Here is a 22,797-nt window from a genome sequence, read left to right on the forward strand (position 1 = left end):
AAAGGGAATCCTGACATAGTCCTGTAGTTGCTGTAGCTTTTCATTAAACATTTTTTTACTTAAGTTTAAATGTTACTTATTTTTTGCTTATAACGCATTATGAAAAATAAATGCAGGTACTTTTAAACATGACTAAAACTTTACTTTATATAGAGTTATTTTAAAAATAAAAATGAATATTAATTGATGCTCATTCACTTTACATGATGCTTAAACCTGTGTTATTATTATAAATTTGGATCATTGGGTTGGAACATACCATATGAATTTAACTCTGCTGATTTTACTAAGTGTCGAATTTGTTGAGAGACACTTGGATGATTGTGGCCCCAGGAAGGTGAGAATGAGGTGACAGCACTCTGACTCTAAAGATGCCTTTATCATCTTCCCTCACTTGTCATTTTGTGCTTTCCCACAGGATGGGTCACCTGGGTCACTGTGCGATACATGCTAGCCGAAGTGCAGTATGGAGGAAGGGTGACCGATGACTATGACAAACGCCTGCTCAAATGTTTTGCCCGTGTAATCACACTTTTTTTGTTCATTCTCCTTGATCAACACGTTTATTTATTATTAATTTATTACAACACATGACAGTGTGTTTTTCATTGCAGGAGTGGTTCAGTAAAATTATGTCTGACCCGTCCTTTTGCTTCTACACGGGGTACAACCCGTGCGCGAGACAGTGGATGAGTACATGGAATGTATTCAGAGCTTGCCCACTATAGACCTTCACCTGAGGCGCTGGGGCTGCATTCTAATGCTGATATCACGTAAGAAAACCTCCTCAAACTATTAATGACAAAGATACTGTTCTTCCTATATGTACATATAAAGTGTAGCCTGTTTGCTAGCATTGCTTTGTGTTCACTGTGGACCAGGTATTAGACAAACACATCTGCTGGGGTGCTAGACACAATCACAAATATCCAGCCGAAGGATATTTTCACAAAATGTATATAACACTGAAACATGTTAATTTGAAGTAAAGTGCAAAAGTCATTTTTAATCCTGATTCTTAAATTATTATCAATTGTGTTGTGAATCTGCTGATAGAACCTCCGCGATGCCCTGGACAACATTTTTGATGCCCGTGTGCCAAAACTGTGGAGAAAAATCTCCTGGGAGTCATCCACACTGGGCTTTTGGTTCATAGAACTTCTGGAGAGAAACAAACGGTTCAATAGCTGATTGTTTATAGGCAGACCTAAAACTTTTTGGACGACAGGCTTTTTCAACCCACAAGGTGAGTAACTTTACTTTTTAACAGAAAGACATTATTATGTCACACCAGTAAATTATATAAACACTCAAATTCACATACTCATACATTAGTTGTATTAATACAGCTATTCCAGCCATTTATACCATCTGTTGCGGTTAAATTGACATCAGTTTTGTGCTAATGTCTTCGATGGGGGATGTTTGTGGGTTCTTAACGGCTATGAGGCAAGAAGTAACAAGGGCAAACAAAGGCTGGGCTCTGGACACAGTCACGCTGACCAACAAAGTGCTAAAGCATGCACAGGAAGAGATCACAGCATCACCTACAGTGAGTCAAACAGCATGGAGAAAATCAATAATACTAGCAGATTTAAAATACAGCTTGCATCTGCATCTGCATCTAAAATATACTTGGAGGGACATTGCAATAAGTACGGCAATTTCTATCCGCTCTTTTTGGTTATGAAAAAAGTGAACAATTGATATTTGTGCTTCAAGGAAATGTGCATTATTCCCTCATGGACTTTGTCTCCCCTCAACAGGAGGGAGTTTATGTTTATGGTCTGTACCTGGAGGGCGCCGGATGGGACAAGAAGAACACCCATCTCATTGAGTCCTCAGCCAAAGTGCTATTCACAGCCTTGCAAGTCATCCAAATGTTTGCCATCAACTCCACTGCCCCCGTGGATCCAAAGCTCTGTGTCTGCCCCATCTACAAGAAACAGACCTGAATTACATCACAGCAGTGGTGTTGCCAACCATGAAGTCCCATTCCCCAGATCACTGGATCATGTGTGGGGTTGCCCTGCTCTGTGACATCAAATAAAATACAGCTGTTCATTGTTGTTTAAAGGAAAAATGAAAATATGTTTAATCTCAAATGCCTGTGCATATATATACTTGCATATATATACATATATATACTTGTATATATATACTTGTATATATATATATATATATATGGTAATTTTACACAAACACTGTTAAAGTATTCATGTTCTGCTATATGACAAACAATCCAGTGGTATAAAGTTATGAGGTTCTCTTTTTTAATGCATTTAATTTAATTAGTATTAATAATTTAGTATCAGCAGTGAATTAGCCAGGTAGGATGAGTGACCTCTCATGTTCAATCACTCTGCTGTAAGTCTGAATGCTGTAACTAAATCTAGTCATCTCCATAACTATGATACATTCTCTCGAGTTATTTTTACTCTGGAGGAAAGAGGAGGACGAAAAATGGTCACGAAAAGTATTTGCATGTCGCTAAATACCCAACTGAGATTGGCTTATGCCGTTCTGAAAAAGGATCCGACCACCGCAAACTACCACCGACCACCCAAACTTCCACCGACCACGCAACCTGCGGTTAAGGCAAAGGAACCTTCCACCGACCGCCGCTCGGCTGCAGCGTGATGACGCGCGCGCACTGCGCAAGTTACGCAGCTCTCCGTAGCGACGTAAACACGTGCACTTCGCTGCTTCCAGGTTACATCTTTCTCATTCCACCGTCATCCTCGCCCCGTAGCATCACTCCCTGACAACAGCAGCGATGGCGGAGCCCGTAGCATCGGATGCGGCAGCATCCCCGACCCCGGGCCTCTCTCCCCTGGCGAGCCCGGGCTCGGAGCCTCCGTCCACGGCTCTGTCTCCCACAGCGGACGGCTCGCAGCGGCTGCTCTTCTCCCACGACCTGGTCTCCGGCCGGTACCGCGGCTCAGTCCGGTTTGGCCTCGTGCGGATGATCCACGGCGAGGAGGATTTTAACTCGGACTCGGACCTCGACGATGGCGGCGGCGGTGGAGGAGGAGGTAGCGGCGGCGGAGGTGGAGGAGGGCGAGTCCAGTGCGGTTCGGACACCGAAAGCGCCGCGGACACCCCCAGTCGGCCCGTCAGTCGGGGGTTTGTGCGCGTCCAGTGGTACCCTGAAGGAGGAAAGCAGGACATCAAGGAGACAAAGGTACCCCCTCACGTCACCGGCTAGCTAACGTGCGAGATGTTTACACTGACACACACCCCCCTCCCCCCCAGCATGACACGAGGGCGGCACTGGTCCTAACTCACCGACCCGAGTGGACTTCTTCGCCTGTTCCGGGCCGAGGTTCACTTAATCCACCTGCCGGTAGCAGCCCGGCTCGCTAGCTAGCTTAGCTCTGGAGCGCATAGCTAGCTAGCCGTTTAGCGCGTAGCCGCATGTCACTCAGCTGGTGTTCAGCGGGCTCGTTGAGAACATGCGTCGTCAAATGTCCATATGTCCATGATGTCTCGGTCTGTCATCTGCAAGACGCCCGCTGTCCCCCGAGGGACACTCACACAAAATGTTTGTTTTACTTTAGTAGCAGGTTATTCTAGTCAAATGTATGCGCTGGAACCAGTGATTTTTGTTGTTGTTGTTGTATGTATTCTTTACAAATGCAGGTGACTGTGGTGGTAAATGTGTGTGTTAGTCGTGCACACGCTGCTAGTTATTAAGGTAACTGAGTAAGACCCAGAAGAACCCCTCACATGTGTAATATGGACATGTTGTAAAAAGACCCAATTCGTTGTTTTACTATATTATGAAGCTATTAGTTTAATAAACAAATGAACATGACCGGCATCATCATCAAGACTGTGTAAAAGGTTTTTAGGTAGATCGCTGGTAAAAAGGCACCATCTTCCGGCCTTGGTCCACCTATAGACCCAGTCGGGTGTTCATCTGTTGTCCATGGTCGTTTCATTTTGACCACGCCCCGTGTTGCTGTATCTGTTAGCCCCCCCAACCCCCACCGCCACATTCTTCAACCGAATAGTTACTCAGGTGATGTGGAGAAATCTGCCATCTTCTCTCTTCACTGGGGCTTCTCTACATTTCTCGCGGGCCTCGTGGAAAAAAAAAAAAAAAAAAGATTCGCAGGGTTTAAAAGAGGACTGATCTGGATGCCGGCTCGTACGAGGGCTGATGGATGAGACCAGAAGAAACCCATTCCAGGACCCACCCCTGCGTCCCTTTGTCTTTTGTGCCAAATGAGTAAAGTTCTGGTCCGAGTGCCATTCAACCGCTTGTCACAACAACAAAGGCTCCGGTAAACAATGTTGACACCACTCCCAGCCCGTGGATGCTGCGTCATTAGGAGCCCCAGGGGGGGGGGTGTTCTGTGCAGGCATGGATTCCTCCCTGTCCCGCTGTCGTTTATGCTTAGGCCTGTCGTAGATTACTCGTTAGATTATCCGCATCCACCACATGCCCCCCCCAGTTCCCCTCCCTGTTCATAGCGGGACTCTTTAATCAATCATTTATGATCGCAGTGCCCGGAGTATCTTAAGATCTTCAAGATTATGTTAAAATAGTTTTTCTCTCGGGAGGAATCGGTGCGTAGCGGATTCACTCTCTCCGATGTGTGTGTAAAACAAACGCTCTGCCCACCGACGGCTCTGACTCGCCCACATGAAGGAAAAAAACATCTCCACAGCATTGTAGCTGAACTACTTCATGATCAGATAAAGTAGTTGAATCTAAAGGGGCAGACCCGTCGGGGTCACTTCCTCAGCACTTGGCCATCGACTCTTATAAAGTGCCTTATGCCGGAGTTCCAATTGGATCTGCGCCTCACTACTTCACTCTTAACACATTACATGTTTTTTTTGTACCCTGTGAATTTTTAATAACCGTCTCCAGAGGAGGTGATGGGGCTTGGATCTGTGTCTGTCGGGAGCACGGCGGACTTGCTGTGACCGCCGGAAAGGCCTGAACGCCTGAACGAGGGTTTTCTTTTCCCACAGTGCGCTTGTTTGCGTTATTGGTCGATGCACCAAAGTGATTTGCTGACGATTTGCCTTCACCTCGTGCTACAAGCGTGCACAGATACTCAGTAGATCTGAGCCTCTGTGTTTCAATATGTAGGTGCTAGTAACCGATGCACAAACCCGTCTTGTTTCATTCAGTAATTCAGATTAGTGCATCTTTTACTCAGAGCTGCAGGTTACTTGAAGACCTGTAGCCGTCGTTGGCTTCACACACACTAATTTCCGCATAAGGCCGAGATTGAAGACACTGTGTTATGCACTTGATTCTGCTCTTAACCCGTGCAAATCCTCTAATGAGTGCAGATAACTTTTAGGCTACCACGAAGTTCACCAGCTGGAGGAGTTTGTGACCTGAATGCTTCTGTGACGGTAGCATCAGTTTTCATCAGAATTTTTGATATTCTTCAGCATTGCAGGGCGGCGGTTACCGTGGCAACCGTTTTTCAATTTTGATTTTTTTTCTTTTCCCTCACTGGTGATTTTGATGCTCATTTCCAGTGGAGGGAGGGGGAGGGGGGGGCTCGCTGTTTGCTTTTGTCATTGTTATTCGTTTTATCCATAGTACATTTTTGAACCTGGAGTGTTGAAGGACAGTTATTGTCAGTCGTCAGTCTGCGTTACCAAACGCACTGCGCCCCGTTACTGCAGCACCGCCCGATTCCGTCCAAGGACGACAGTGTAACGCAGAATCACCCCCAATATAACTGTTGGAAACATTTATTTTTTAGACATTGAGATACAAATGACCGGAAATTATGGACAGTTGAGTTTATTCGTGTGCATGATATTTATTTTAGATTTGAAAGAGGGTTTAAAAATATATACTTCTCTTTTCATTGGGCTGATTTCATTTGAGTTCGACAACACCGCCTGCTCAGCGAGTCGTATATTAACTGCGTGTGTGCAGAACTAGAAGACGTTGCTTTAGCTTGGCTGGTATTGTGACAGCTGTAGTGGAAGGGTTGTATGCATTTCAAAGTACACACCTCTTTCCTGTAATCTTATCAAGTCACCCATCAATCACGTTGGCACTTGTTACGCTGGTGAAACCTTTCGTATTCGTATTAACCTTATTGCTCTTCTAACAGTGAAATGCTGATTTTTGCTGATTTTTGAAATGCTGAAAAAAAAATCTTTTAGAAATACAAGGAGCTGTAGGAGCTTCACCCACTGACCTCGAGCTGCCCCCCCCCCACCTGGGCAGACCTGTGAATATACAATACCATCAATCCTCTGCTCAAGGTTAGATATAGTTTTCACTCCCATCCAGCATCTTCCAGCACTTAGGAAACGTATTTGCAAAGTGCTGATTAACTCTCGTACTGGCGCGGGTCGTCTGATCCGACATGATTTGTCCGAGGTCGCCTCGCTCGCGTCCTCCAGCGTGGTTTTGCTCGGGAGGCGTCTGCAGGTGCTTGTGGAAGGCTGGCAGACATTGGTGGATTCTGGGGGGGCCGCTGCCAAGGCCCACCCAGCAGCACTGTGGTAGTTATGGCTTTGAGCAGGCGCCAGGCAGGAACAGAGACGCAGTCGTGCATATTTTCTCCACCATCACTGGACACTGTAACGAATCCAAGCCTGCAAAGTCATTTCCAGTGGCCCCACCAGTGGTTACCACTTAGGGGGGGGCCGCGTGGGATGACGTCAGCAGCTTGTATTTACAGGACGTCTGATGATCGTAAACGGAGCGTCCTCTTTTTGAGCCTCCTCATCTCCTCCCTCCCCTCCCATGCTGTAACACGCACTCGCCTCCTTCCTCTCCTCCCTCAGCGTCCCAGCAGACCAGTGTTGGAGAATGTTGACGTAATGTGCTGCTGACTGGATTGTCGTCCAGCTCCTGGTAATGGATCTCATTTGATCCCCTCTTTCGCTGCATAGACCCATCACGCACACACAAACGCACAAAGAGACTGTGAAGTAACTTGCTTAGCCGCGTCCAGCCCTCTTTCCTCCATCTCTAATTTCACCCAGTCCTCCTCCCTCATCTTCTCATACTCCCCCTTTCTCTGCAGTATTGACCCTTCCTGGTGGGCAAACTCTCTCTCTCATGCCCCCCCCCCCTCTGCTGTATTCGATTAGCTTCTTTCTATTCCTGTCTCTTTTCTTTTCTTTCGCTCACTCACGTGGGATTCTTCCCAATCCCCCACTTGTTGGGCGGGCCGTTGCCTCCCCTGTGCCTCGCCCACTGCTCGCCTTCATTCCCCCACCACACACCCGGCACACCGCTCCTCAGCCCTCTTCTTCCCCATCTGACCTCCTCTCCTCGGCCCTCTTCTTCCCCATCTGACCTCCTCTCCTCAGCCCTCTTCTTCCCCATCGGACCATCTGTTTCCTCATCTCCATGATCGACCTTCGAGTATTCTCCTTCCCTCCCTTCATGTCCTGCTGTTTCCATCCTGCATTCTCTGCCGCTTTGTGAGCCACGCTCACTTTCCTCCTAATGTACACTTCGTTCTTCCCTTAGTGCTTCCCCACCTTTTTTTAAAAAGTATTTTCTGGTGCCGTTATGGTACACGTAACATAAAGCTATTAAAGGATGTGGCTCTGTAAGAGTCTGTTTGCCTCAGTGAATTACAATCAATGCCTCTAAGCTCTAATGACGTAGCAGAACCAGGATTTCCCGATGGCGGGAGGGATTTGGCGCCGCGTGACCATGACTGCACCTTTTCGATTTTTGCAGATCAATACTTGACAGGATCTGGGTGGAATTCCAGTGTGTTTTGTGGAGAAAAATGCACCATGTGCACCTGCTGCTACTACTACAACAGTGCGTTTGTGATTTGTGGATCAGATGGCTCAAGATACTCGAAAGACGAGACAGCCTGGTGCAGAGAACTGTCCGTCAAAGCGGAGAACAGGCGTGCCACCCCCCACCCCCCCCCCCCCCCCCCCTCGAGCTGCAGTCCTCTGCAGTGTCTGTCTCTCCCCTCCTTCTCCACCTCGTGCGGCACCTGAATAATGACTCGTGTTAATTAGGCCGGGGAGTCAAAGCAAACAGTGTCCTCCATCGATCCCTGTAATCAATCCGTTCCCTTCTGCCTCGTCCGACGCGATAGAGAGGCGGCCAAGGTTGTCTTCTATTCAGACGCCTGACCGCGTGTTAATCTGCCTGTGCAAACGAGCGCGTTATCCTTTTGTCTGAGTCCGGGTCCCCAGACTTCTTCCCGCCTCGCTGCATGAGCCATAGCAACAGGAGGCAGGTTAGTAGTTACCTCGCCGGCTCGTTTTCTGCAGTACTTGTTGGCACAAAACCGGGTCGGCGACTCTGTATGCAAGAAAAAGGAGAAGAAGGAAGTAAAGGCCGTTAATTGGTGCCACACGCGCTGCATTAAGTGTGCCTGTGTCGTTGAAGACGTGCTTCAATCACTACCGGGGCTCTGCAGTCTCTGCATGCGAGCCGAGGAGCCGCCATCAAGGTTCACGCCGCCATCTGTTTGCAGACTTAATAAAGTGATGACCTTTAGTCACTCTAACGTTATATTTTTTTTGACCTCCTAAACAAAAGAGGAAGACGAAAACACATGTTGGCATAATACCATGACGTTGAGTTGAACTGTATATGTTTCCTAGCACACGTTCCATAAAGCAGGTTTATTGCTAGGAAATGAATTGCGGAACAGGAGTTATACGTCCGTGCACGTGAGCATAGAAATAAAACCAACTACATGGAAACTCAACTAGCGCAGAATGTAGGTGCTTTCTGATCGTCGTCTAGCATGTCGGCCGCTGCTCAGCTGGAGTTGCGTCAGTTATTTAATCAACGTTTTGGATGTTGAGACTGAAGTAGGACACTGGTGTACATGCAACCTCTCACTGCTGATGTCGCTCGTTAGGGCAGCAGACGAAGACAGTCGTCTCCCTCGAGTGAACCGCGTGGAAATTCACTCCGTGTGTGCGCGCACTTGCACACTGTCTTCAGGATGTTTGGAAATCTTAACGCATATAGAAAGACGACATAGAAAATATTGACGGGTTTCATTTTTTGATTTGATAGTAAGTACAGTACAATATACATTTTGTGTATAGTCCCTGTTTCATTGATCCGTGTTTAATGCCACGTATAAACACGCATGCCGGTGAAGGAGTTCTTCCTGATTTGTAGATCAAAAGCCATTATAACTTATTCATGACCGTCCATTCACTTTGCAGTGCTACTAATAGTCTAATGCTTATAATCCATTTTTAATCAGAGAAAATAAATCCACACATTAGAAGCATCGGCAAGCTGCATGAACGTTAGTCGCAGTTTGATTTCCTCACGTTAGTTCTAATCAAGCCCAAACTTCCCAGTGTTACTCGACACGGACCACAATTCAAATGCATTTGCATTCAGATCACATGTGTGACGTAGACGCACGTTACCATTGGCTGATTCTGTGTTTTGTCAGTTTGATTATGCTTTCTCAGTTCCGTCCGTGACATTAAGTGGAATCCACAATTTGCTTTGAGAAACAATTTCAGTGGAAGAAGTTTCAGTTTTTGCAGGTGTTTTTTTTGTCCGTTCAGTTGGTCTTTAAAAGTTAACCGGTTTTCAAAACTATTGTTATTTCCAGTTTGCATCTCTGGGCTCTTAAAAGCGAAGCCAATAAGGAAGTGCCTTAAATTTACATTTGTAATGGCCTACAGGGGTGGGATGTTGAAAATAACTCTCTTGATTTATTCCCTTTAGTAAACATTCACGGCTTCACGCTTGAGTTTTAAATCTTCCTCAATAAAGCATTATGTCAAGTTAGTAACTTGAGTCAAATAGACGATCAAGCAGCGAATGCCTTAGGGCGGGGCTACATGTTTATTGACAGGTCCCTACCGCAGCGTGTATTCGTCTTAGAACTTTAATTCTTTCAGTTTGTTCTAATAATGTTGTTTTGTTGTGCTTAAAAAATACGTCATTCCACAAAGCCGCCATCAGGCCGACACGTCCTCTTCCTGTCTGCAGCCTACATGTCTGTTGGCACATTTAGTGGACATGATGCGTATATACACAATATTGATTATTTCTCAAATATAATGTTATAGCTGCACATTGTCAGTGTAGCTCTTAGTGACCCTTCTTATTTTTTTCATACTTTTTTTCCCTCCACGCTTGTGAATCCACAGCGTAGATGATGAAAGGCGCTGCAGAGACGCTGTGAGGAATAGAGAGCAGCAGCTTCTTGCCCTGAATAGTAAATGGATCAAAGTGGTGCAACTGTTTGGTTGTCGTTGCTGTAGTGCTCCATAAAGCCGTTCCATGAAATCGGATTTATACCCTGCAACTTTTTGTCTAATGGCCGTAGGGCGGCTTTGGCCCCCGGCTCCATTTTGTGCCCGACTCTTTGTGGGAGAAGCAACGCTGTGGTGTGACAAACGAGGCACAAACACTGCCCCAAAAAAAGACGAAACGCCGTTGATCTTAAAGGCTGAACTTGTTACTAAATGTGTTTTTAAATATAAGGTTGAAGTTCAGGGTCGTGTATTGACTAGGCTCTGTTGGTGTGGATCAGATTTGATTGACGGGGGGTAAATTACTGTTGTTGTTGCTGTTTTTTTGAGCCTTAATTGATCTGTTACTGAAACTTCCCGTATCCCCGCCGGACCGAGACCCACCAACGCCTTGTTGCTTGGGGCTATTTTTGGCGTGGATGCCTGACAACGCGCGTGACTGAGCAAAACGTGTCTTAACAGGAACACGGTTTCGCGACTCTGGGAGCCGAGCGCAACTTTAGCCCGGCGACTCCTGTTTTCTAACACGCGTCCCTCCGGGCTTTTGGTTCTCCATCAACGCTGCGCCGCCATCTGTCCGTCAAGCTGTTTGGTTCGGCGGTCGTTAATCCACGCCGTAGTACAAGCCCCACTGTTATTTTAATTGTTTGTATTCGTAATTGATGGCGACTCCTTCAGTGTCGTCACGCCGGCCGGCCCGGTGGAATCCGGTCTCTCTCCGTCTTGTTGGCTCAATAGTTGGATCTGCTCTCCGGGGACGTCGCAGCTCTGCCGTCTTCATGGTCGAGACGAGGCTGTGACGGGTTCCCATCCGTAATGTCCTCCAGGCTCGAAGTTCTCTAGACTTCGTCACGGGGTTGTTGATGTGGAAAGCTGTTCTCACGAGAAAGCGATGATCCACTTTCAGCCGCAGATTGTGTTGTTAAACCTCCTGTTTGAGCCACCGTTTTATAAACCTGCTCGTCTTTTCTTTTGCAGCTGAAACTTGAAGATCGATCCATCGTCATTAGAGACATTGTGCGAAGAAATAATTCTAACGTAAGTAAAGATTTTTTATTTTTATTTTTGTTCTTTGCTCTCTTCTTCACTCTGTCTCCTTTTAGCCGTCTTTCCATCAGGTCTCTCTCTTTGTCAGTCATGTCACTGATCTCTGTTCCATTTGCTGCAACAGACACGAGTGGAATATCATAGCAGGTTAAAGCAAAGCACCCGAGTGTTGTGGCATCATTGCAGTGGCGCTTGTGGCCCCTAATTTATCAAATCTGTGCATTACAGGACAACCAGTGTGGTATTGTGACCAACATTGACATTGAGTGTGCGGTGAAACTGGTGGGAACCAACTGTGTTCTGTACCCAGTCAACAGCAAAGACCTGCAGCACATCTGGGTAAGACTTGTACATTGATGTCAAAAACTACTTGGTCCTGCACCTAATTACTGAGCACCGTCATGACTGTGAACCAGGAGATAATCATTGTGTTTCTCTCTAGTCTTTTATGTACGGCGACTACATCGCCTACGACTTCTGGCTGGGGAAAGTGTACGACCTGACTAATCACATCATCCTCAAGCTCTCCAACGGTGCCAGGTAAAGAGAGTGTGAGTGCGAGTGTGAGTGTTGCGCCAAATTCAGTGACCGTCAACCGGTGGTCTCTCTGCCTCCAGGTGCTCCATGAGTGTGGAGGACGGCGCCAAGCTTTACGACGTTTGTCCACACGTCAGCGATTCGGTACGTAGCCACAGGCTCTTCTCCATCACCCGACCGCTCATCCACCCTGAGCGGAGCGGCTGCTCTGTTTAAATGACACTTCTGCCCGAAAGCCTGCGCAGTAACGGCATTTAAGCTGAATGTGCCTAACTTAAGAGTACTTAATGTATTTATGTGATGTTCTCTGTTATAAGTGATGGTGCGTTGTCGCTGTGTTGGTTCTTCAGGGTCTGTTCTTTGACGAGGCGTACGGTTTCTACCCAGGCCAGGTCCTGATCGGTCCGGCCAAGGTCTTTACTAACGTCCAGTGGCTGTCGGGGGTCAAACCCGTCCTCAGCAGGAAGTGCAAATTCAGGGTGGTGGTAGAGGAGGTGAGACAAAGACAACGGTCCTCCTGTTTCTCCTCTCTCATGGCCACCTGTGTGACTGGATAAGTTAGTTTTACATGGAATCGTGCATCTTACAAGGTCTCCATTGCATCCTCTCCCCAGGTGAAAGTGGTCGAACTGAAGGTGACATGGATCACAAAGAGCTTCTCTCCCAAAGGTTCAGACAGCGTGTATCCTCCAGCCTCCACCATCACACAGGAAAACCTCTGCAGGTCAGCTTGAATATTCACGTCTCCGTCATAAGAGTTTGCAGAACGGATGCAAGCTGAAACTCCCATCTTGTTGCTGCTGCGGCTGGCTTTAGGGTGAAGCGTCTAGGATACTACGACCACACCCAGAGGCAGCTGGGGGAGAGGGCCCTGTATATTTTCCCTGCCAAGGGCGATGCCACCCGCATCACTTGCGAGGGGCCCGAGGGTGCCCCCGTCCTGCCTGAAGACCCTGTGGCCAGAAAGGTGGGAATGAAATGAGTTTAATAATACCTCCATTTCAGAGTAAAGATTTGATAGTTTGTAGTAATATTTTCAAACTCTCACACAGCTTATTTTTGTGTGTCTTATGCAGTTGAAAAGGATGTTCAAGAAGGATATGGGGAAAAAGACGGAGAGCACCGACGTACAAGGTTCCAAGCAACACTGCAGAGAAAGCACAATATCCAGAGGAACATGCGCGCACACACACACACACAAACCACACACACTTCTGCTCTCTGTCGTCAGTAATGCCTGTATTATGAACTCTGCAAGACTCTGATGTTGATGGATTTCAGTAACCTAAAAATAGGCATATGCTGCACAGATGGATCATGACTGATGCCTCGGCTGGGAAATAGTCTTTGCAAGATCACGCGGTGAAAAGCTCTTTCAGATATCGGCTGATATTCTTCTTACATTTGAACTTTGACTTCTCTACTCAAGAAGGCAGCATTGGTGGTTTAGTTTGACAATGAATCTTGTAAAGCTCTTTTCCAACTAATGTCTTTATGTGTAAATGCTGCCGCGGTGGCCATCACCCTCAGTCATTAGTGAAAAACATTAGTATGCAGCCCGTCATCATTTGCTGTAGGCAGTAAGACAGAAGGGAGAGCAGATGAATTAGGGTTTAATATATGTATAATGTCTGTGGGAACCTTATACTTTCGCTCACTCACACGGACGATCAATCATAGTCAGAAAAGTGTCTCACATCCTCCCTAAAGTAGGACCGAGTGTCCACATGCAAAGCGGAGGCAGTGCTCTGCACAGAGGGAAACCCATTAAATGGAAATCGCGTTGAAGTGCTGCAGACTTATTCTCCGTAATAAACTGCAACTAGCGAAATAAAAGGCTGTTCCGATGTTCTCATTGATTTGCAGGGATTGAGGAAGAAATGAAATGTGGTTTTGATTCTAAATGATTTAAAAATATATAATTTTACACCCATTTAATCTTGTGTTTTGAATTGACATGCCCTTTAAATTAAAATCCTAACTATTAAAATACTTACTTTTACCTCTCGCCAGGAGACAACAGACCTGAGCAGACGGACTCGTCTCATCCCAACAACAACGGCCCCGTCCAGAACCCCAGCGAGGCCTCTGCTGAACACGGGGAGCCGGACGCTGACGACGAGGCTGCAGACGACACCGACGATACCAGGTCCGTTTAACATTTAACGGATTCACACAAAAATATCGTGCTCCTCCTACATGTAAACACAGAGGTGCACGCTCACTAGCTCACAGATGCAAACACCCGCAGGATGGATTGCGTGATTTTCCTGACACAGATCATTAGTGAAAAACCGTTTACTGTAATATTATAAGAGCCGTAATATTCCCTCAGATACAAGTGATGGAAATAAGTTTAGTCAGTTTATTTGAGTCTTCGCCACTTGTTTAACCTGAAAATGACCACCGATCTTCCTTGAAGTGCAAGGCTTACAGACCTTTTCTGACTAATAACTAAGGGAAAACTGTTCCGTGTAAGTCTGTGTGTCTGTTTTTAACGGAGACGTTTGACCTGTGGCTGTTCTCGTGGTGGCAGCTCGCTGACGTCATCGGCCAGCTCCACGGCCTCCTCTCAGAGCGGCGGTTTGGGAACCAACCGCAAGAAGAGCATCCCGCTTTCCATCCGCAATCTGAAGAGGAAGCACAAGAAGAAGAGGACCAAGTTTTCCCGCGAGTTCAAGCCTGGAGACCGGTGGGTAAACTGCAGCGAGCGACCCTCCAGCGTTCCTATCAGCACTGTGGTCGTACTGCTTTTTAACTTTGATTCATTCGTTATGTTTGGTTTTTATTCGTTCATACGCTCTTCCTTTCCTACGGCCACTGCGTCTGTCCTACTGGTTTCTGTCGATTCGGTGACTCAGCACCACTTTCACAAAAGGGACCTTTGATCCTGTGTCCTCTTTTTCCCTTTTTTTAACAAACAATTGAACCGGGTTTTTTTTTCAGGAAAAGAATTAATTTCATCCATTTTAGAATAAGGCTGTAAAATAACAAAATGTGGAAGAAGTGTTGTGGATACTTTCCAGATGTAGGAAACAACGATTAATCTAAAGGATCCTTCATATGAAGGAAGTAGAGTTTTTAAATGTCAACACTTAGCTCTTTTTGTTTTGCTGTGCAGCGTCGCAGTGGAAGTCGTGTCGACAAAGACCACAGCGGATGTCATGTGGAAGGACGGGCGGGTGGAGAAGGGCATCCGATCAAACGACCTCATCCCCATCCAGCACCTTGATAGCCATGAGTTTTGTCCCGGGGACTTCGTAGTGGACAAACGCCGTGAGGAACATCCGTTTGTTTAACAACGTTTTCCGATGAAACCGAACGTTTTTATTTTAGGTGTTGTTGAGTTCTTTGCATTGCTCGCTCAACTGCGTCCTTGTGCACTCGCTCTCTTTTTGTCTCAGCCCAAGCCCTCCAGGACCCGGGAGTGTACGGTGTAATCCAGTCCGGAGACCACAAAGGAAGAACTTGTGTCGTCAAGTGGATCAAACTCAACTCTGCCAGTGACGACGTTGAGGTCAGTCTCACAAAACAGGACGGCTGTATTTTTATTTTAAAGAGTGTGAAAAGCCTTATTTGTGTGGGAGAAAGAGGGGGGGAAGTGGTAGTATGTATGGAAGGCAGCATGTGTTAACCAAAGGAACCTGAATACACTCCTTCACTCTCTGTCAGCAGATGGGCTCTTGTTGTACATCTCTGCTGTACGTGACTCTTCAGGCCAAGATTCCTTATCATGTATTTTTTGCTTTTGATCCAGGTTTTCGGTCTGGAGGAGGATGTCAGCGTGTACGACATCGCAGATCACCCCGACTTCCACTTCCGCACCACAGACATAGTCATCAAAATATGGAACTCTGAGAACGGACACAATGACTGTGAAAACGAGGTGAGAACAATCTGAAACGTCTCACTGTGTTTCCCCTCATTGACATGGATGAGGTGGACAAAATGATAGAAACACTTCAAAACGGTTTGAACAAAAAAAGAACATTCCTGAAGGAGGCATGTATGGCAAAGCAAGTAATAAACGCTGTCAGGGTCTATTAGTGAGGTGTTGGTTCTTTTTAGTTCCAATTATACTACAATCTCTGCAACACCCATTCTCTACTTAGAGCCTTTTTAGTCTTGGGTTGCTGGCTGTTGTTGATAGTTGTACCTCATCCATCTTTCCCTCAGACGTCGGTCGGCCAGGTGTGCAGGGTGGATGTGAGCAGCAAAGTGGAGGTGGTGTGGGCGGATAACTCCATGACCATCGTCCTGCCACAGGTAAGTGCGTTTTCCCGCGTGACGCTGAAGGACATTCGTGGCATCAGGAGGGAGACTGATGGTCTCCCAACAATTGCACACTGCAGCACCTCTACAACGTGGAGTCGGAGATCGAGGAGACCGACTACGACTCGGTGGAGGAGACGAGCAGCGTCCTGTCCACTGAGGAGTGGGAGGACGAGAGCGACAGCTGGGAGACGGACAACGGCCTCACCACAGAGGACGACAGCCACGTGCACAATGCGGATGAGACGGCGACCCTGACCTCAACCCCCACGGGCTCCACGCCGTTTATCATCCCATCCCAAGAGGGCAGCAAAGCTGGGGTCACCAGCCCCACTAAAGGAGGCCCTGCAGAGGACGGAGAAGCCTCTCTGGCTGCTGCTAGCCCTGCTTCTGGAGGAGGTGTGGCGCTTTTATTCTGACATTGTTTCTTTTAAGGGGAATAGGGTCAACCATCCTCTATAGGACTAAAATAAGTTAAAACCCCTTTTTGTCTGCAGGAACAAAGGAACTAGGAACCAAACCGCTTTGCTTTGTTTGATAAAGATCCGATTATAAAGATGAAAAAGTCAGATTATAGAGGGCAAATGGTAGCAGTGTGGGGGGAAAAATAACCTTTTTCCGATATACAGACAAATAAATAACCGTCAAACACACAACAGATTTACGCCAGAGACTATGCTCAGTATAATCTTCCTTGCCTGCATTTCATTCATTCCATCCCTCCATCAGTAAATACAATGCAGCAGTTGGTGTGTTTACTGCTGTGCCCGCCAGCAGCCCTGCTCTGTCTCCAGGTCGTTGGACCGCTGTGTACACGCACAACACTATCGGCTGGAAGAATCTTTAACTAAAATCAACTATGGGACTAAAATGACAAATGCGGCTTATTTGGACAAAAATGTAAAGAGTTCTTCTAAATGGTTACTGCTGTCAAAAAGGGGCTCAAACAATATATTTGATAACTCGGACGGGTATGCAAACCTCACTTGATTTATTCAGACGCTTGTCCTGTGTCCAGTTCGACATTATACTTTAATTATTGTTCTCTACTTAGGAACCACTCCAGGAGCAGCCAATGGTGCGGAGAAGCCCAGTAAAGACGGTGCCTCGCGGGGCTTCAAGGAGTTGAAAGAGGCACTGAAGATCCTGGAGAGCCTGAAGAACATGACCGTGGAGCAGCTGTGGACCGGCGGTTCTCCGACCTCCCCGACCTCCATCGAACCCGCCTCTGCGACAAACGTGGCGAGCTCGGTGACGCCCGCCGCCCCGGAGAAACCGACAAAGGAGAAACGCTTCCTGGACGACATCAAGAAGCTTCAGGAGAACTTGAGGAAGACGCTGGACAACGTGGCCATCGTGGAGGAGGAAAAGATGGAGGCTGTGGTGGAGGCAGGGGGCAGTGCAGGAGCAGGGACAGAGGTGGGTGTTGAACGAGGCAGAGAGAGAGAGCAATGAGCAGTAAACGCACGTCTTACTCGCTGGTCTGTTGGTGTTCAGGGAGAGCGAGCTGGGGAGGAGAAGCACCCGCAGGCGCCGCAGACACCGGTTGGTGGGCAGGAGTGGCCCAGTGAGTTTCTCAGCGACACACCAGTACTTTGCCAACAGAGTGGGGGGAAGCCCGGCGTCACCTTCACCAGCGCGAAGGGAGAGGTGTTCTCTGTGCTGGAGTGGGCTCCAGGTGAGGAAAAACCCGGATTGTTTTCTAAAATGTTTCCACAGCCCTTCCTTTGGCTCTTTGAGTCCTCTGCTCACACAGGCTAAGCATCATTTGTTCATCTACTCTCCTTTCTGTTTAATCATCCGTCTTCCCACTCAATTTTCCTTTTAGACACGCACTCTTTTAAGAAAATGGAGTTCCAGCCAGCGGAGGCAAAGAAGTTCTTCAGCACAGTGAGGAAAGAAATGGCTCTGCTCGCAACCTCCCTGCCGGACGGCATCATGGTCAAAACATTTGAAGATCGCATGGTGAGTTTCCTTTTAATCCCGCTGTTAAAAAAAGAAAATCCGTTTCTGTATGGTGAAAAAGTAGCCCCATGATGTGTCTGTAATGATGTCTGCACAGAGCTGTTTTTATAGCAGTGACCTCTGCTGTCAGTCCGGATCCCGCTGACTGCGCCATAAAACGCGCGCACTACTTTTCGCTTTCTTTCGACACAGGACCTTTTCTCAGCTCAGATCAAAGGGCCGACTCGTACGCCCTACGAGGACGGCCTCTTCCTGTTTGACATCCAGCTGCCCAACATCTACCCGTCCGTGCCGCCCCTGTTCCGCTACCTGTCGCAGTGCAGCGGCCGCCTCAATCCCAACCTCTACGACAACGGCAAGGTCTGCGTCAGCCTGCTGGGCACCTGGATCGGCAAGGTGGGTTCATGTGCGGCCCGGTGTAGCTGAACCACAGAAGAGCTTTTCAGTCTTCAGACATTTTGAAGAGTCTTTGGAATATCCCGTAGGCTAAAATAACATTTGAAATCCAGTAGGAATCAATAATGAAAATGTCTCGTGACGTCGTCCACAGGGCACAGAGAGATGGACCAGCAAGTCCAGTCTGCTGCAAGTCCTCATCTCCATTCAAGGTTAGCGTGCGCGCGCGCACACACACACTCTCTCTTCCATCCCCCTTCTCTTCACTGCAGCACAAATGTTTTATTCATTTGTTCATTAGCTCGGGAGCGCTCATAGTGCGGCGCCTCACTCTAACCATCTGTTCATCTCCCTCGCACACTGAGACACGGCGCCACTTCCATCAGACTTATGTGCAGTCTTGCCGGACCAACCAAGTCCAGAGGATTCACTTGTAGTGTAAAACGTGTCTAGTGCATGTTTGCCATGTCGTTTTTGGGGTTAAAAGTCATTCACTGCGCAATGACATAACTGCAGCTTCTGTTTGTCCGTCTCACACACACACACACACACACACACACTTGTGGTTCTCTCTGCAGGCCTCATCCTCGTCAACGAGCCGTACTACAACGAGGCGGGCTTCGACAGCGACCGCGGCCTACAGGAAGGCTACGAGAACAGCCGCTGCTATAACGAGATGGCCCTGATCAAGATGGTCCAGTCCATGACGCTGCTCCTCCAGAACCCCGTGGAGGTCTTCAAGCAGGAGATCCAGGAGCACTTTGCCTCCAGCGGCTGGCGGCTCGTCCACCGCCTGGACGCGTGGTTGGAGCTGAACGAGGGCGCCGAGCGCTGTCAGGCGGCGCACGCGTCCGCCCGGGCTCATCCCTCGAGGGACCGGGCCTCGGCCGCGGCGCCTCTGGACGAGCAGGGGCTCGTGGCGGTGGCTCACAGCAGCCCCGGTAAGCCCGGGGAGGAGGGGGTCACAGGAGCGGGAGTTAGCAGTATTATGGAGGAGGAGCTGGAGGACTCAGGGCTGAGTCCCTCCACCACGGCGGTCTCTCAGCCCGAGCTGAGCCAGAACTCTGACTGCGACAGCACCCACGGGAGCGCCTCACTGGGTGGCGAGAACAGAGGGGGCGGCGCAGCGGGCGGGTCTGTGGCGCGCGGCGGGCTGCCGGAATCGGGTTCAGTCGTGGTAAGCGGAGGAGGGGCGGGCCCCGCGGGGGGCCAGCCGGTGGTGCGACCAAAGAAACGGAGAAAGAGCTACCGGAGTTTCCTCCCGGAGAGCGGCGGCTACCCGGACATCGGCTTTCCGCTATTCCCGCTGTCGAAGGGGTTTGTGAAGAGCGTCCGCGGCGTGCTGCTGCAGTACCGAGCCGCGCTGGCTGCCGCCGCCATCCCCGATCACGCAGAGGACAAGTAAGTGCCTCCTCGCCGTTCCCCCCCCCCCAACACCCCACTGCACTCTCCTCCTGCTCTCTTTGCTCCTCCTTTTACCTTTTTCATCCGTCTCAAGCTGTAGAGGAGGATTCATTAGTTCTCGTCTGGGTGGGAGGGAGAAAGGGGGAGGGGCCGTAGTCCCTATCCAGAGCTGCACTAACCCCCCCCTTCCGCCATAACTGTCCACATTTTTGTCCTCCATTTCTAAGTCTGTACTGCTCCTGCTTCCCTAAACTGACATCGCTTTGCTTCTTTTTTTTTTCTACCCATAATCCCTCTGGATCAAACCCGATCGCAGGAGAGTTAGCAGCTTCAGGGTTTGAATGCAACTTGATAATGCCTTTGTTCTCCTTCAGTGTCTCTGCAGATGAGTGGGATGGATAGAGTGGGTGGGGGTGGGTGGACCTCACTTGCGCTCCCCCATTTGCACAAACGTACAGGAGCAACGTGGTCACAGGGGAAGCCCCCATCTGTGCACGGACGCAGAAAACCGCACGGACATTTTTACCGGAGACCATCGCGGGCTCGCTCGCTCTGCCTCGGCAGGGCTTTGATTTTGGGGGAGATGGTGTGGATGGGGAAAAAAAAAGGACTGAATGAGAAGAAAAATGAGTGCCGTGACCCCTCATCCACCCAGCCTCCAGCAGCACCCACCAGACTGGCGGGTTGATCTGCTGGATGAAGCAACCTGCCGACTTGATCCGCCTTGATCCGAGGTCAAAGACGGCTGAACAAACTGCGACGCCCAGCTCTCGCAGCTGCGGCTGCCTGTAGCACTACTGATGTGACCGCTAACCGTCGTGCACTACAACAAAACGAATGGACAATCTGGTCTGGGAGAAGCGGCGCCGTATAAATACATCGACCAGGAGGATTCTTTGTAACATGGAATTTGCTGGTCGTTCGCTTTCTGCCAAAATGTTCTCTGTCAAACACAAAACAAATTATATTCAAGTACTGAATGTCAGTAAAACTGCCAAAACACAACAGCTTCACCACTTCATCCGCCACGCTGCACTTGCTAGTATTTTTCCTTTGCCAGTCACTCGCTCTGAACCACGCAGCCAGCACCGAGTGAAAACGTTTACATAGGAGGTCGGACCGCCAGGTGGCTTCACGCTCAAGTTCCTTCACTCCCTCTAGCAGTTCGCTAAGTCGTTCGATCCACAAAATGGAACTTGTGCTTTTGGTATTTACGTGCAGTTTTTGTTCACTGAAGTGTAGGTTTCAGTGCAAAGCTTTACCCACAATGCTCTGCTTCCCTGTGCCAGTAGAGCCTCGTATCGCGTGCGAACGTCAGAATTTAAAGGACGAATAGAAGACCCCCCCCCCCCTACAACATCCATTCCATCATCTCATGTCAACGTGTTGCCTTACTTGACTTGTTCTTAATCTCGGATCATTGTGTCTCGGGTCGCGCTTCACATGTTAAGTTTTTTCTCCTCAATAGTGCAGATCTCTGATCAGCTATTAACGAGTGTATTCAGATTTATTTTCCTCGCCAAGTTGCACGCGTATCACGGTATCACGTTGCACGGTATCACGCAACAAGCTGTGATGATTGTGATTGTTGATACTATAAATTATTAGCTTGAGTATTTATTTTGTTATTCCGGGTTTCTTTCGCTTACAAAGACGTCTGCCGGACCCACCAAGTAGAGAAAATCCCGCATCTCTGTAATCTGCTTCGTCTTTATTCATCCTGAATGACCGAAATAAAGGTTTTACTCACCATGTTCCCATGAAACTCATGCTTTGTCACAGATTGCGCTGCAACTGAGCAAAAGAAAGTGAAACTCGTGCTTCCTTGGGAACTCAGAGCAGCCTTCATTGAAATCTTGTTTTAGCAGGTTTTTTTCTTTCCAAATATTACGTTTCTCGTGATGATGATGATTCTAATGCTTGCTATAACCTGTGAATCGAACAAGCTGTCTGGTATTTTACTTGAACAAAGGACCTTGATGCTGAGGAGTGTTGCTGAGTGAGTGAGCACCTTGTGCCAATGTGAAGCTGAGTGACGGGAGGAGATCAGAGCCAGGAGCCAATAAAAGGTCATGAATGAGGGTATTTTGTTTTGCTTTGTCTTCCACACCTCCCCTTCCCGCCCGCTGCTCTCGCTGCTGTTTGTAAAATATGTACCTTCACGACTGGTGGAGCGCTGTGCCTTCACGCCGCTGAAGACAGAGTTGTCGAGACGTCGATCTCTTGATGGTCGCAGAAAAGGAGAAGCGGTCTCCACGTAGATCTCGTAACGAAAATCTGGCAGGATACCAAGCACACGATGTACAATTTTCTTTGCGTGTAATTATTAAAATTGAAACCATTGTTACTGCAAGAAGGGTTTTTGTTTTTTTCCTGCCAAAGCATGTAAGCTGTTGCTTTAAGCCTTTTGACTGGGCCACACAAGACTTGACTGTATGATGTCTACGTTTCCACAGTGGCCTGTTATTGATATACGTAAAAAAGGAAAACTAATAAAGTTATGATTTGTAGCCTGATTCCCTCTGTGCAGACCTCATACCTAATATTAAAATATATAAGTACACGTTATATATTTAACACAAGCCTGGGTTCTGATAAGGCACATGGATGCTTGGGGACACAAAATGCTGAGTATTGTACTTTTGATTTCCTTCTCTAATGGTTTAATTTGTTGCATTAAGACAGCTGTATAGTGATGTATTAAACTTTGCAAGCGGTATCATAGAGACATTGTGGCTTATTTATTTGGATCCACTATGTAGCCACAGCAGATCAGCCTTTTCTCAACAGGTTTTCTTTTCTTGCATGCAAAACACCAAAACAAATCCTGATAAGTAAAGGTGATTAACACGTTACTGGTTTGGGTTTTTGTTTTGTAATGATATAAATGCGAAGTAATTAATGGGGCTCAATTTACAGAGCGTTGTAGATATACATATGTAAATTGTACAGATGTTCAAGTGC

General features: G+C 47.9%; 1 protein-coding gene across 2 annotated transcripts; it reads left to right on the forward strand.

Moving 5' to 3' along the window:
- Positions 1–697: 697 nt before the first annotated feature.
- Positions 698–22,349, forward strand: ube2o (ubiquitin-conjugating enzyme E2O). 2 transcript variants are annotated; one of them, XM_078080374.1, is made up of 23 exons: positions 698–3,184; positions 11,191–11,250; positions 11,488–11,598; positions 11,702–11,799; positions 11,877–11,940; positions 12,147–12,290; positions 12,411–12,520; positions 12,613–12,763; positions 12,873–12,930; positions 13,810–13,945; positions 14,333–14,488; positions 14,918–15,072; positions 15,201–15,313; positions 15,554–15,682; positions 15,973–16,062; positions 16,149–16,467; positions 17,123–17,487; positions 17,566–17,746; positions 17,897–18,033; positions 18,226–18,429; positions 18,584–18,641; positions 19,008–19,830; positions 20,208–22,349. In XM_078080374.1, the coding sequence occupies exons 1-23, from the start codon at positions 2,777–2,779 to the stop codon at positions 20,233–20,235; spliced, it is 4,098 nt and encodes a 1,365-aa protein (XP_077936500.1). In that variant the 5' UTR covers positions 698–2,776; the 3' UTR covers positions 20,236–22,349. The 2 variants fall into 2 exon arrangements, with proteins under 2 accessions (XP_077936500.1, XP_077936501.1); XM_078080375.1 differs by lacking the exon at positions 20,208–22,349 and having other exon boundaries at positions 19,008–20,201.
- Positions 22,350–22,797: the final 448 nt, after the last annotated feature.

The sequence above is a fragment of the Gasterosteus aculeatus genome, chromosome 9 (genome assembly GCF_964276395.1).
Source record: "Gasterosteus aculeatus chromosome 9, fGasAcu3.hap1.1, whole genome shotgun sequence".
Lineage (NCBI taxonomy): Eukaryota > Metazoa > Chordata > Actinopteri > Perciformes > Gasterosteidae > Gasterosteus > Gasterosteus aculeatus.